This window comes from Aotus nancymaae, unplaced genomic scaffold (genome assembly GCF_030222135.1).
Source record: "Aotus nancymaae isolate 86718 unplaced genomic scaffold, 86718_ANA_hifiasm-v0.15.2.pri h1tg000014l, whole genome shotgun sequence".
Classification (NCBI taxonomy): domain Eukaryota; kingdom Metazoa; phylum Chordata; class Mammalia; order Primates; family Aotidae; genus Aotus; species Aotus nancymaae.
The window spans coordinates 65,280,058-65,292,852 of NW_026988425.1; the positions used below are offsets into that span (position 1 = coordinate 65,280,058).

The window sequence follows — 12,795 nt, forward strand, 5'->3', positions numbered from 1 at the left end:
TTTCCCTGAAATTGTTGACAAAAATCATCAGTGATTAACTCTTAGTGATCTAGATACACCTTGTTCTCCTGCAGAATGCCTGTAGCTTTCAAATTATAGTTCTATGTAAGTCTTACCTAGTGAATTATGCTGGCTATAATGTTTAATTACTACTAATCGTTCTGTTTTAGAATTTAGAAGGACTTTGAGCATGAAAGTTTGGCTGGCCAACATTTCTTAAACCTATCCAGGGGATTTTATATTTCACTGCTTCCTTTTCTCAACATGTCTTCAGTTAATGAGAGCAGACATATATCACTGAATAGATTCAAAGACAATATTACCACTGATTATCTCACTGGTTTTATAAGTACACATAAGGTTAAGTCTTACTAATGATTCTTTTGAGATCTTTAGGTCTTTGTTTTCATTAATTTCTTTCTTTATAGGTTGATTCCTGTGTTAGTGAATGGCATGAAATACTCAGATATAGATATTATCCTACTTAAGGTAAGGAAGCTTTTTTTGGTGAATAGCGAACATGATTTTTATGTAGTACATCTTTGAATTTGGCCAATAAAATATTCATTGAGAATAGATCTCCTATAAATAGACTTCCTATTACCCATAATAGGCTTCACAAGTTTAAAGATAGAAGCAATAAGTTTGAGTAATGATAAATTCTTGCTTAATTTGGTACTAGATGGTGACATTGGTAGGGTTATCATTAATTTCCCCTTAATTACTTGGAGTTAATTTTAAAATTTTCTTATATATGCTCCTCTGAATTTGATTCAGGTATACTTAGATTATACCAGCCAATGAGGCCATCTACGTGGCTGAAGGGCCATATAACCTAACAGATGTGTTATGTCTGTATATTCACCCCTCTGCAAGTAATATGTTCTGTACATGGGAGTGGTTCTTAATCACTCTGAAAGTATACTGTAAAATCCTGTGCATGACCACATCTCTGTATATTCTATTTCTCTTACTCGTGTATATATTATTAGCATCTAATGAAAGCCACCAAAATTTTCCTTTAAAAAAAAAAAACAGGGTGATGTTGAAGAAGACGAAACGATTCCTGATAGTGAACAGGATATACGGCCACGTTTTCACCGATCAAGGACAGTGGCTCAGCAGCATGATGAAGATGGAATTGAAGAGGAAGATGATGATGATGATGAAATTGATGATGATGATACAGTTTCTGACTGGAATCTAAGTAAGTCAGAAAGGGAAAAGCACAGTTGCCTACTTTGGTAACTATTTTATTGGGATATAATTCATCTGTTTTACAATTTACCCATTAAAGTATACAATTCATTGGTTTTTAGTATATTCAGAGAGTTTTTAATCATTACCACAATCAGTTGTAGAATATTTTCATCACCTATACCCATTAGCAGTCACTCCTAGTAAACAATTAGCACTCATTGTTTACTAGCTCTGGGCAACTGCTAGTCTGTTTTCTGTCTCTGAGTTTGCCTGTTCTAAACATTTCATATAAATGGAGTCATACAGTGCATTGTCCTTTGTGACCATCTTCTTTCACTTAGCATAAAGTTTTCACAGTTCATATTGTAGCATGTATTAATACTTCATTCACTTGTATTGTGAAATAATATTTCATTGTAGTAATATGCCACCTATTATTTATACATTCATTGGTTGGTGGACATTTGTGTTTCTCTTTTTGTAGCTGTTGAGTAGTGATGTTATAAATACTCATGTACAATTTTGAGTGTAGATGTATTTTTTTTTTTTTTTGAGACAGGTCTCTGTCACCCAGGCTAGCACAATTGTGCGGTGGCACAGTCATGGCCCACTGTAGCCTTGATCTCCCCAGGCTCTGGTGATCCTCCCACCTCAGCCTCCCAAGTGGCCTGGGACTACAGGTGTGCACCAGTACACCTGGCTGATTTTTTTGTTTTCTATTTATTTATTTATTTTGTAGGGGCAGTTTCGCCATGTTGCCCAGGCCAGTCTTGAACTGTTGGGCTCAAGCGATCCACCCACCTTGGCCATGCTAGGATTATAGGCATAAGCCACCATGTCTGGCCCAACATGTTTCCAGTTCTCTTGGGTATACATTGAGGAGAAGGATTGCTGGGGTCATACTGTATGTTTAACCTTTTGAGAAATAACCTTTTGAGAAATTACCAGGATGTTTTCCAAAGTGCCTGCACCATTCTGCTTTCCTAGTAGCATTGTCTGAAGGGTTCCAGTTTCTTATGCGTACTTGCCTTATATCTCTTTATTATTATAGTCATTCTAGTGGATGTGAAGTGATATTTTATGGTTTTGGTTTGCATTTTCCTGGTGGGCCTACTCTTATTTTATCATCATTACATTCTTAAACTATCATTTCTCAAAAGGTTGTTTATGTTTTAATACTGTAAGAACATTGCCACAAGCTTTTTTGGTTTTTCTAACATGAGTATTTTTTGTGTGGTAATTTGCATGAGAATTGGCTATCATAGGTAATTCTAAAATAATATAAGTTTCTTTGTTATATTCAAAACATATGAAATATACTTTTTAAAATATGTTAATTTCCAACCTTAGCTGCAGATCACATCACCTGTGGAGCTAGCATTCCGGCCCACACTTCCTAATAATTGGGGATGAACCTAAACACCTGTGTTCTGATTTTACTTGTTTGCTGATTTTTAAATCTCTACTGCTCTAGTTCAGGGTGTCTCAACCTTGAGATTATTGGCATTTGGGGCCACATAATCCATATTTTTTTCTACATATGAATGCCACGTCATGCACATAATTCTTTATTGTGGGGGCTGTCCTGCACATGTAGGATGTTGAGCAGCATCCCTGACTTCTGCCCAAAGATGCCAGCAGCACAAAACACAATTGGGACAACCAGCGATGCCTGCAGGCATTGCTAGATGTTCCCTGGGGGAACAAAATCACCCCAGTTTAGAGCCACTACTCTAATTCAAAGTGTTTTTAATAACTGTGATTAAAGCTATTAAGGACAGACATTACCAGTCTGGGCTGTGTCATTCATTTGGTTATATAATGTATTTCCTCTGTTGCCTCTTGAGTTTCCTATAACTAACATTCTATTTTAGAGTGCCTCATGTGCCAGGCACTAGGCCAAGTACTTTGCATGCATATCAAAGTCTTACTTAATCAAAGGTAAGAATAAAGTCATAAGATTTCCAACAACCTTGAGTAAGCAAGAAAACTGCAGAAAGAGAAATTTACCCAAGGTTGGCATAGCTAGTACTGACAGCACATTTAGTATTGGAACACAAATCTCACTCAATAAGACAACCCATGGTGTTCACTACTATTAGAAATTACCTCCCAGTGTATCCCTACTTTCAGATTGGGGAAGCAGGATGGCTTAAGATCATTACACAGATAACTCTACAAAAGTAATATACGTGGATGCGTGAACACTTCGTCTTCACATCCCATTCTTTATAGCCTTCCAAAAGCTTTTCTGTGCATGGTTGGATAAACATACATAGATCTTTTTTAGAGGAGACACCAGTTTCTAAAAGTGAAATCAGATTATATGTACTCTTCTGCTTTCTTTCTGTATGTCGTATGCCTCATTCTTCATCTGTACATACAGATTTAGATTTCCTTCTGTTGCATGTCAGTGTACTATTTAGTTGTGTGGTTCTACCATGTGGTATAACTAAGATCCTTATTGATGGGTAGGTGTTAATTTCTGGCCAGTGTAATGATTTTTTTTTTTAAGGATTTTATTATTGTCTAGTAGTTTGTGATTAACTATTTGCTATGCCTAGTTCACATCGGAAAATTTTGGTATTTTGTTAGTCCACTTTGTGCTAGTGTAACAGGATACCTGAAGTTTAGAATGGAGGAGCTGCATCTGGTGAGGACCTTCTTGCAGCATCATCTGATGACAGAAGGACACACATAAGAGAGTGCTCAATTCATGCTTGTAATAAGCCAATTCTTTTGATAACTAACCCACTCCTGCAATAATGATATTAACCTATTTATGAGGGCAGAACCCTTAAGACCTAATCATCTCTTATTAGACCCCACCTCCCATGTTTGTTGCTTTGGGGATTAGGTTTCCAGTACATGAACTTTCAGGAACATGTTCCTACCCATAACCGAAATGATATTTTGTTGTTCTTTTCATTTTTGCTGTTCTTGTCTGAATTATTATGTTAATAAAATCTGAGTTGATTTATAGTTCCATAGTTAATCTTTTTAGCATTTGTTACTCTTCATGTACCAGTGACTTTTGTTGCAAGTTTTGTGTCTAAATTCCAGCTAAGTAATTGTGTATTTAATTCTAGATGATCTATTGCTGTAAATGTTAAGTAGAATTAATAATGTTTGTTTTGCTGCATGATTGTAACATGATTGTATCATATTGAGTGGGCATCATATTAGAAGCATTGAATTGAGTGGAACAGTATTTTAGTCTTTCTGTGTAGACAGAATTCTAGTATGACAGTCATGTACAGAATACAATGTCTTCACAATTAATTTGCCAAGTAAGTTCTTGTCATAAAAAGTATTCATCTTAATAGAAAATGTTTTAATGTGACAGACTACCTCCTATTTAATTGAATAAGAAGTTAATGTAATGTTTTTGAATTAAATATTTCCTTAGGAAAATGTTCTGCTGCTGCCCTAGATGTTCTTGCAAATGTGTATCGTGATGAACTGCTGCCACATATTTTGCCCCTTTTGAAAGAATTACTTTTTCATCATGAATGGGTTGTTAAAGAATCAGGCATCTTGGTTTTAGGAGCAATTGCTGAAGGTGAGCCTAAGTCCAGTTTGAATTATATAAGTTGGCTTCTTACTACCATTAGGTACTAATAAGGCTAGGCTACTTTAAGGAATTTCTATTTTGACCCAGTTAACTAGTATTAAACAGCCATGGGTTGGCTTCTGACCCCAGCCAGATATTTTGCAAAATGTTTTTGTTATAATAAAGGGAACAGAGGCCGGGCATGGTGGCTCACGCCTGTAATCCCAGCACTTCAGGAGGCCGAGGTGAATGGATCACCTGAGGTCAGGAGTTCAAGACCAGCCTGACCAACATGACGAAACCACAGCTTTACTAAAAATACAAAAATTAGCTGGGCGTGGTAGTGCACGCCTGTAATCCCAGCTACTCAGGAGGCTGAAGCAAGAGAATCAGTTGAACCCAGGCAGTGGTGGTTGCATTGAGCCGGATCACGCCATTGCAATCCAGCCTGGGTGACAGAGCAAGACTCCGTCTCAATAAAAAAAATTTTTTTAAAGGGAACAGAATGGAAGGGTCTGATGTCTGAAGCATCCCCATTGCTTTAAAAAAAAAAATTCTAGATTTCTTAGGTAGTTATAGGAAACACGGTAAGGCAAGAGTGTCATCATTCTCTGTATATAAAGGGTTATTATTGATTCTGTCCTGGCAGTAAACTATTAAAAGAAATTGAAACACTTCATAGGCATTTCTGAAAGCCATAATTTGTACAGCAGAGGTAAAATGAGGTCTTAACCCTACTATAAGATGCTTATTACAGTATGTTTATAGCAATGGAAATATTCTGAATTTTTTCATGGATGCATGTTTTATTTTCATAATCAACCAAAATAATGTTAACCAAAATTTAGCATTTTGAAAGATTTTTTTTTTTTCTAGGTTGCATGCAGGGCATGATTCCATACTTGCCTGAGCTTATTCCTCACCTCATTCAGTGCCTCTCTGATAAAAAGGCTCTTGTGCGTTCCATAACATGCTGGACTCTTAGCCGCTATGCACACTGGGTAGTCAGCCAGCCACCAGACACATATCTGAAGCCATTAATGACAGAATTGCTAAAGCGCATCCTGGATAGCAACAAGAGAGTACAAGAAGCTGCCTGCAGGTGGGACAGATTCATAACACAGTGTTCTTTGTGGAAGTGAAAAACTAATTTTCAACATTGTGATCAAGTGTTGGTGTTAAACCTTTAATGAAGTGTTTCATAATTGAAAATTTTCCAATTATATCAGAAAGCTTAGTTTTCTTCTTCTTGGAGTTTTTTGCAGGATCTATAGCTTTTGGGTTTGCATATTAGCATATTTTATACATTTTGTTTGGCCGGAATAATTTTGTCATGTGGCTTTTACATGATGATTTTATAGATCTAAATGTGACACTATACATCAAACTTTGCTGTTTATTCCTTGGCTCATTTTTCTTAGTAGTTATTATAACAATTATTTTATACCCTGATTCCCTCAGACATCTGAAGTAGTGATGACAGGGCTCCTATCTTGAAGGAATAATTAAGTTTGAGCAGATTGACATCCTTAGACTACAGGTCAAGCACCCTAACTCCACAGAAAGTCCCACGTGGACCTGCGGTCAGTCACTTACCAGTTACAGCTCTTGGGTGCTTAGTAGTTCTGCTCCAGTAGCCATTCTGTTGGTTGGTTTGGAGGCTGTCTCTTTAGATCAAAGCAGCAGTTGCTTTTATTACTATAAATATTCCAGTTTCCTGGAGCAAACCTTTATGTTTTAAAAAGGCCTTCTGCTTATGTTTATAGCTCTTAGTTTTTCGAGTAGATTTGCTTTTACCATTGACCTTGGGTAGTAGGAAAAAATAACTGTTGAACAAAGGAAAGTAAAATTTTATTTTTTTCAGATGGAGTCTCACTGTCGTCCAGGCTGGAGTGCAGTGGTACGATCTTGGCTTACTGCAGCCTCCACCTCCCGGGTTCAAGTGATTCTCCTGCGTCTACCTCCTGAGTAGCTGGGACTACAGGCATGCGTCATCGTGCCCAGCAAATTTTTGTATTTTTAGTAGAAATGAGGTTTCGCCATGTTGGCCAGGCTGGTCTCGAACTCCTGACCTTAAGTGATCCACCCACCTCAGCCTCCCAAAGTGCTGGGATTACAGGCATGAGCCACCGTACCCTGCAGAGAAAGTAAATTTGAGTTTGACCCTGATCCATCTGAAGCAGTCATATTTGGAAGATATTCTTAGTAAAATGAGACAAAGTTGAACAGGGGGCTATGGTGATTAATACAGCACTAAATATTTTTAGGGGAAGGAGGATATAGATTATGTTTGAGATCCTATTGTTTATTCATTCAGTACCTGGTTTTTTTAAGCTATTAATTGTTAAGCATATACTAAATGCTGAGTTTACAGTCCCTGCCATCTTGAGACTTACAGGCTAGTAGGAAATACAGAACAACTACATAATTATTATTTATGGTAAGTGCTACAGAAGAAAAGGGTAAATAATTCACAGTGCTGATTACCACGGCTTTCATTAACAGTTGGCTTAGACCATTTTAGGAAGTTTCTGATTGGGCAAAATAGAACATCAACATTTTAGAAATTAAGAGATATCTCTTACAGTCAATAAGTATTTTTTTCTTTTATTAACAGTGCCTTTGCTACCCTAGAAGAGGAGGCTTGTACAGAACTTGTTCCTTACCTTGCTTATATACTTGATACCCTGGTCTTTGCATTTAGTAAATATCAGCATAAGAACTTGCTCATTCTTTACGATGCCATAGGAACATTAGCAGATTCAGTAGGACATCATTTAAACAAACCGGTAAGTATCTGTTAAGAACTATTTCGGAAAATAATATGTAGCATAGTTACAATCAACAGGTTATCATATATTTGGAAATTAAAATGTTTTAGAAGGTGTGAATAGTCTCTGCCACTTTAAGAGTATAGATCTTACAAAGGCAACAAGTATATCCCCTTTCAAATGATATTCTTTTAAGTATATACTTGGCGTGGTAACTACAGCAGCATTTCACATGAATGCTCTTATACTTTTTAGAATGACTAAAGCAAAGAGGTAAAAAGTTTTTATAATCTGGATATCTACTTTGACTTAATTCCTAGTGTTTTTGTATCTACCATATCTAGACACCTTTGTTTTCTCAGCAGATATGGGGAGTACACTGTATAAAACAATTAGAAATTGGGATAATAGGTTTCAAAATGCTAAATAATAGTGCAAAAGTGCCTTGTTTCCAGTAGTGTTAAGAGGTGGATGGATTTGTCTAAGGATTTAAGTGGTATTAGAATTTTAATATAGCTCCACATACCCTGCTGAATAAGACTTATTCTATATGATTACTATATCAGAAGTCTTAAGAAATTGTTTTATTTTTAAGTTACACTTAAAATTTGGTATGGGACAGTTTGTAGGTTTGCTTTGCTGTTGGTTGTTTGGTTTGGTTTTGTGGGGACTTGTTTTCTGAATGTCTTTAGAATCTGTGCACCTGTTTACATGATGTTTATTTACTTCATTTTATGGATCATTTTTTAGTTGGACACTTAAATGATTATAAGTCTGTATTCCTATAAATGCATCTATGTAAGTTTGCCTGTTGATTTTAAAATGCGCTATATAGTAATAGCCATATTACTTGTAGCTCCATGACTAAAAAGAACTTTTTTTTTTTTTTTTTTGAGACAAAGTCTCACTCTGTCACCTAGGCTAGAATACAGTGGCATGATCACAGCTCATTGCAACCTCCTCCTCCTGGGCTCAATCTGCCACCATTCCTGGCTAGTTTTTTGTAGAGATAGGGTTTTGCCATGTTGCCCCAGCTGGCCCCAAACTCCTGGGGTCAAGTGATCTGCCTACCTCAGGCTACCAAAGTGCTAGAATTACAGGTGTGAGCCACCATGCCCAGCCCCAGAACTAAAAATACTCTGTAACTAAAGAGAAAAGCTTAGATCTTCATTGATTGTGATTTCAGAAGTAATACATTTTGATTAGCTGTGTATTTATTGATAGACATTTTCTTTCAAAAAGGCTGAAAGATCACTAGATCACTAGTTTTAGATCTAAAACTAGAACATGGTTGTGTAAATATAAAGGTAGGCAAAAGAAAGGAAAATTTTAAAAGGGACTATGTAGAGTGAAGAATGACTCTTAAAATGCCTTTTGTAATGATTTTACACAATTGCTCAAAATGGATTTTAATTTTCAAAGACTCAAAATGGTCTTGTTTACATATGATAGTAGAACTTTATATGTTTTTCATCATTGTAAATAGGAATACATTCAGATGCTAATGCCTCCACTGATCCAGAAATGGAACATGTTAAAGGATGAAGATAAAGATCTCTTCCCTTTACTTGAGGTACGCAGGACTAGTAATATTTGATCTGTTACCAGAACACATGTTCAAATCCAAAATGGGTAGGTGTGATAAGAAAAATGTTGATAAATTTATATTCTGAAGTAGATGAAGGAAATTGTACATGTTATTCTCTAACCTGTTCTACTTAATTGATAATAAATTATAGTTTTAAATTCTCATATGTTATCTACTCTCTATACCAGGAGACATATACACCAGGGTATATATATTTTTTTACTCATACGTATGTGGGAAGTAGTATTGGGATTTGGTGCCAGTAAGGAGGTACTTTATTTATAATTTTCCAGTTTCAGAATGTTTCCATGTGTACTTACGTTTCTTTAACACTCCTCCCGTTGCAAAATTTTATATGGTGTTCTAGTAACTGAACATACTGTGAAATGTTGTCACTTAAACTTAGTTGAATTGACATTAATAAAGCCAGTTCAGTCTTTTTCATTCTTGTTCCCCATTATTTCAAGAGTCACCAACTTCTACCATGGATTGTCCTTAGCCAGAGAAGTTAATTTCTATGACCATGAGCAACAAGTATTTCTGGCCCAACAAAATAAGAATCATATGGTTCATTTTTTGTATACAGTTGTCCCTTAGTGTCTGCAGGGGACTGTTTCCAGGACTCCCTGTGAATACCAAGGTGCAGCGATGCTAAAGTTCCTTATGTAAAATGGTGTCGTATTTGCATATGACCTCTGCACCTCCTCCCAGTATACTTTAAGTCATTTTTTAATTCTAAATACTTTTGATTCAGGATTGGTTGAATCCATAGATACAGAGAGCCAACTGTATATATATTGCTTTCCAGCAGGGTCTCAGAATATGCCCAGTAAAGTCCATCCACAGCATTGACCATGATGGGAGCATGAAATGAGCCTCTTAAATTTGAGGAAAATATATGAACACATAATAACCAATCTGTCCTTGAAGGATAACATTTCTTGTAAAAACTTTTCTTCTGAGTAAACCTGACCTGATTGGCTGGCAAACTAATAACAATGAATGACTTCCAAAAAGAGGTTTGGAAAGAAAAAAAATGCTACTGTAGAAACTAGTAGAGTAGGCTCCTAAATGACCAAGATCCTGTTAAGCACAGTTTCAAACATTCATCATAATCTTTAGTATACCTAGAAAATTTAGCATGTGTACTTTATTCTTTCTAGTGCCTATCTTCAGTTGCCACAGCACTGCAGTCTGGCTTCCTTCCATACTGTGAACCTGTTTATCAGCGTTGTGTAAACCTAGTACAGAAGACTCTTGCACAAGCCATGGTAATTTTTTAAAAATGTCTTTCCCTTCTTGACGTTATGGACATTTTTCTAAAGTTAAGCATAATGTGTACAAACTTTCTCAGTAGTTAATTAAAAACAAACTTTCAAAAAATATTTTATCTAATTTCAGCTAAATAATGCTCATCCAGATCAATATGAAGCTCCAGATAAAGATTTTATGATAGTGGCTCTTGATTTACTGAGTGGCCTGGCTGAGGGACTTGGAGGCAACATTGAACAGCTGGTAGCCCGAAGTAACATCCTAACACTAATGTATCAGTGCATGCAGGTGAGACTTGGAAGATGAAAATGAATTGAAACCTGTTTCTCTGTATCACATTGGGGTTAATTTCTTCTTATTTCTTGTAGGATAAAATGCCAGAAGTTCGACAGAGTTCTTTTGCCCTGTTAGGTGACCTCACAAAAGCTTGCTTTCCGCATGTTAAGCCTTGTATAGGTATGAATATTTTCTACTGCTATGAATGTGATTTTTTTAAAAGTTATTTTTACATCAGCTTTGTTTTTTATTATTAAACTGAAATTGCATGGAATCCCAACAGTTACAAATGTACACTTTATTGGTTAAAGTAAAGCTGTTCTGATTGAAACAGACAAGATGGAGGGAACCCCTGATATTTCTTGGAGCTTGCCATCATTTTAGCTTTTTAGGCACTTCTGTGACTAGAGAAAAGCTTAGTAATAATGCTTTAGAGTAAAGGACATGACTATCATCAGGGAAGCATTGGTACCATAGGCTAGTTCATAGATCCTTTTTTGAGTAGCCTCCTTTTTGGTAGAGGTACACAGAAATAGTAATAATCAGGTTTTCTTCTATAATAAACCAGCATAGCCAGGCTCAGTGGCTCACACCTGTAATTTCAGCACTTGGGAGGCCGAGGTGGGCAGATCACCTGAGGCGGGCAGATCACCTGGGAGTTCGAGACCAGCCTGACCAACATGAAGAAACCCCATCTCTACTAAAAATACAAAGTTAGCTGGGCATGGTGGCACATTCCTGGAATCCCAGGAGGCTGAGGCAGGAAAATCATTTGAACCCGGGAGACAGAGATTACAGTGAGCCGAGATCGTGCCATTGCACTCTAGTCTGGGCAACAAGAACAAAACTTCATCTAAAAAATAAATAAACCAGCATGGTTTTTCAGATATTGCAGAAAACTTCTAACAAATGTCAATTTAAATAATGAGGCCAGGCATAGTTGCTCACACCTATAATCCCAGCACTTTGGGATGCCAAGGCAGGCAGATTACTTGAGATCAGGAGTTTGAGGTTCGAGACTAGCCAAGCCTAGCCAACATGGCAAAACCCCATTTCTACTAAAAATACGAAAATTAGCTGGGCATGATGGTGGGCTCCTGTAGTCCCACTCACTCAGGAGGAGGCGAAGCAGGAGAATTGCTTGAACACAGGAGGTGGAGGTTGCAGTGGGCTTAGCTCTCACCACTGTAGCCCAGCCTGGGCAACAGAGTGAGACTCCATCTCAAGAAAAAAAAGTAAATAATGAGTTGTTTCTGTTTTAATAGCATAACATTTGTCTTGGCCTTTTGCAACAATGATAAGGAATTTCTTGAATATTGTACCCTGAATTGTTCTCAAACTCATGGGTTATAAATGAGTTATGGGATTTTTTTCCCCTTTTCTGTATGAGCATGTTGGGTAACAATTATTTTAACACTTGATTTAAACCTTAATTTAAAATATTAATTGAATGTTTTATCATCTGATGTAATCATTCTTTTGGATAACCATTTCTTAACTTTGAATAGTAACATTAATTATGATATATTAACAACCGTCAAGTTGGCCCAGTATGGTGGCTCACATCTGTAATCCCAGCACTTTGGGAGGCCAGTGTGGACGGATCACCTGAGGTCAGGAGTTCGAGACCAGCCTGGCCAACATGGTGAAACCTTGTCTCTACTAAAAATACAAAAATTAGCCAGGCATGGTGGCAGGCACCTTTAATCCCAGCTACTTGGGAGGCTGAGGCAGGAGAATCGCTTGAACCCAGGAGGCAAAGGTTGCAGTGAGCCGGGATTGCGTCATTGCAGCCTGGCGGACAAGAGTGAGACTGAGTCTTAAAAAAAAAAAAATCAAGTTTAAGCATAACAGTGTAATGAATTCTTCTGGGAAGCTTATCATTCTCCTATTTACCATCTAATTTAGTTTTTTAACATGAAAGGATTTAATTTTTTTTATTATAAAGTTTTTAAGACATAGAAAAGTAGAAAAAATGTAACAAGCCTCCTAGCATCAAGCTTCAACTGTCCAGTCATGGGTCAGACACACAGATCTCAGATATTTTGGAGCAAATCTCAAGTATAGCATTAGAAGTCTTAATATTTCAGTACATACTATCTCTTCTTACAGTTGTTTTTTGTTAAACCATGTTT

The 12,795-nt window shown here is 36.8% G+C and overlaps 1 protein-coding gene across 5 annotated transcripts in view; it reads left to right on the forward strand.

Annotated features, from left to right (window-relative positions):
* The window catches only part of TNPO1 (transportin 1), a 98,920-nt gene that overhangs the window by 66,924 nt on the left and 19,201 nt on the right, over positions 1-12,795 (forward strand). For all 5 annotated transcript variants that reach the window (XM_012462180.3, XM_012462181.2, XM_064376042.1 and 2 more), the window contains exons 10-18: positions 429-489; positions 1,039-1,207; positions 4,610-4,762; positions 5,630-5,855; positions 7,371-7,542; positions 9,011-9,097; positions 10,276-10,383; positions 10,514-10,672; positions 10,753-10,840. In XM_012462180.3, coding sequence (XP_012317603.1) covers positions 429-489; positions 1,039-1,207; positions 4,610-4,762; positions 5,630-5,855; positions 7,371-7,542; positions 9,011-9,097; positions 10,276-10,383; positions 10,514-10,672; positions 10,753-10,840 — 1,223 coding nt within the window. The remainder of the gene's footprint in view (positions 1-428; positions 490-1,038; positions 1,208-4,609; positions 4,763-5,629; positions 5,856-7,370; positions 7,543-9,010; positions 9,098-10,275; positions 10,384-10,513; positions 10,673-10,752; positions 10,841-12,795) is intronic.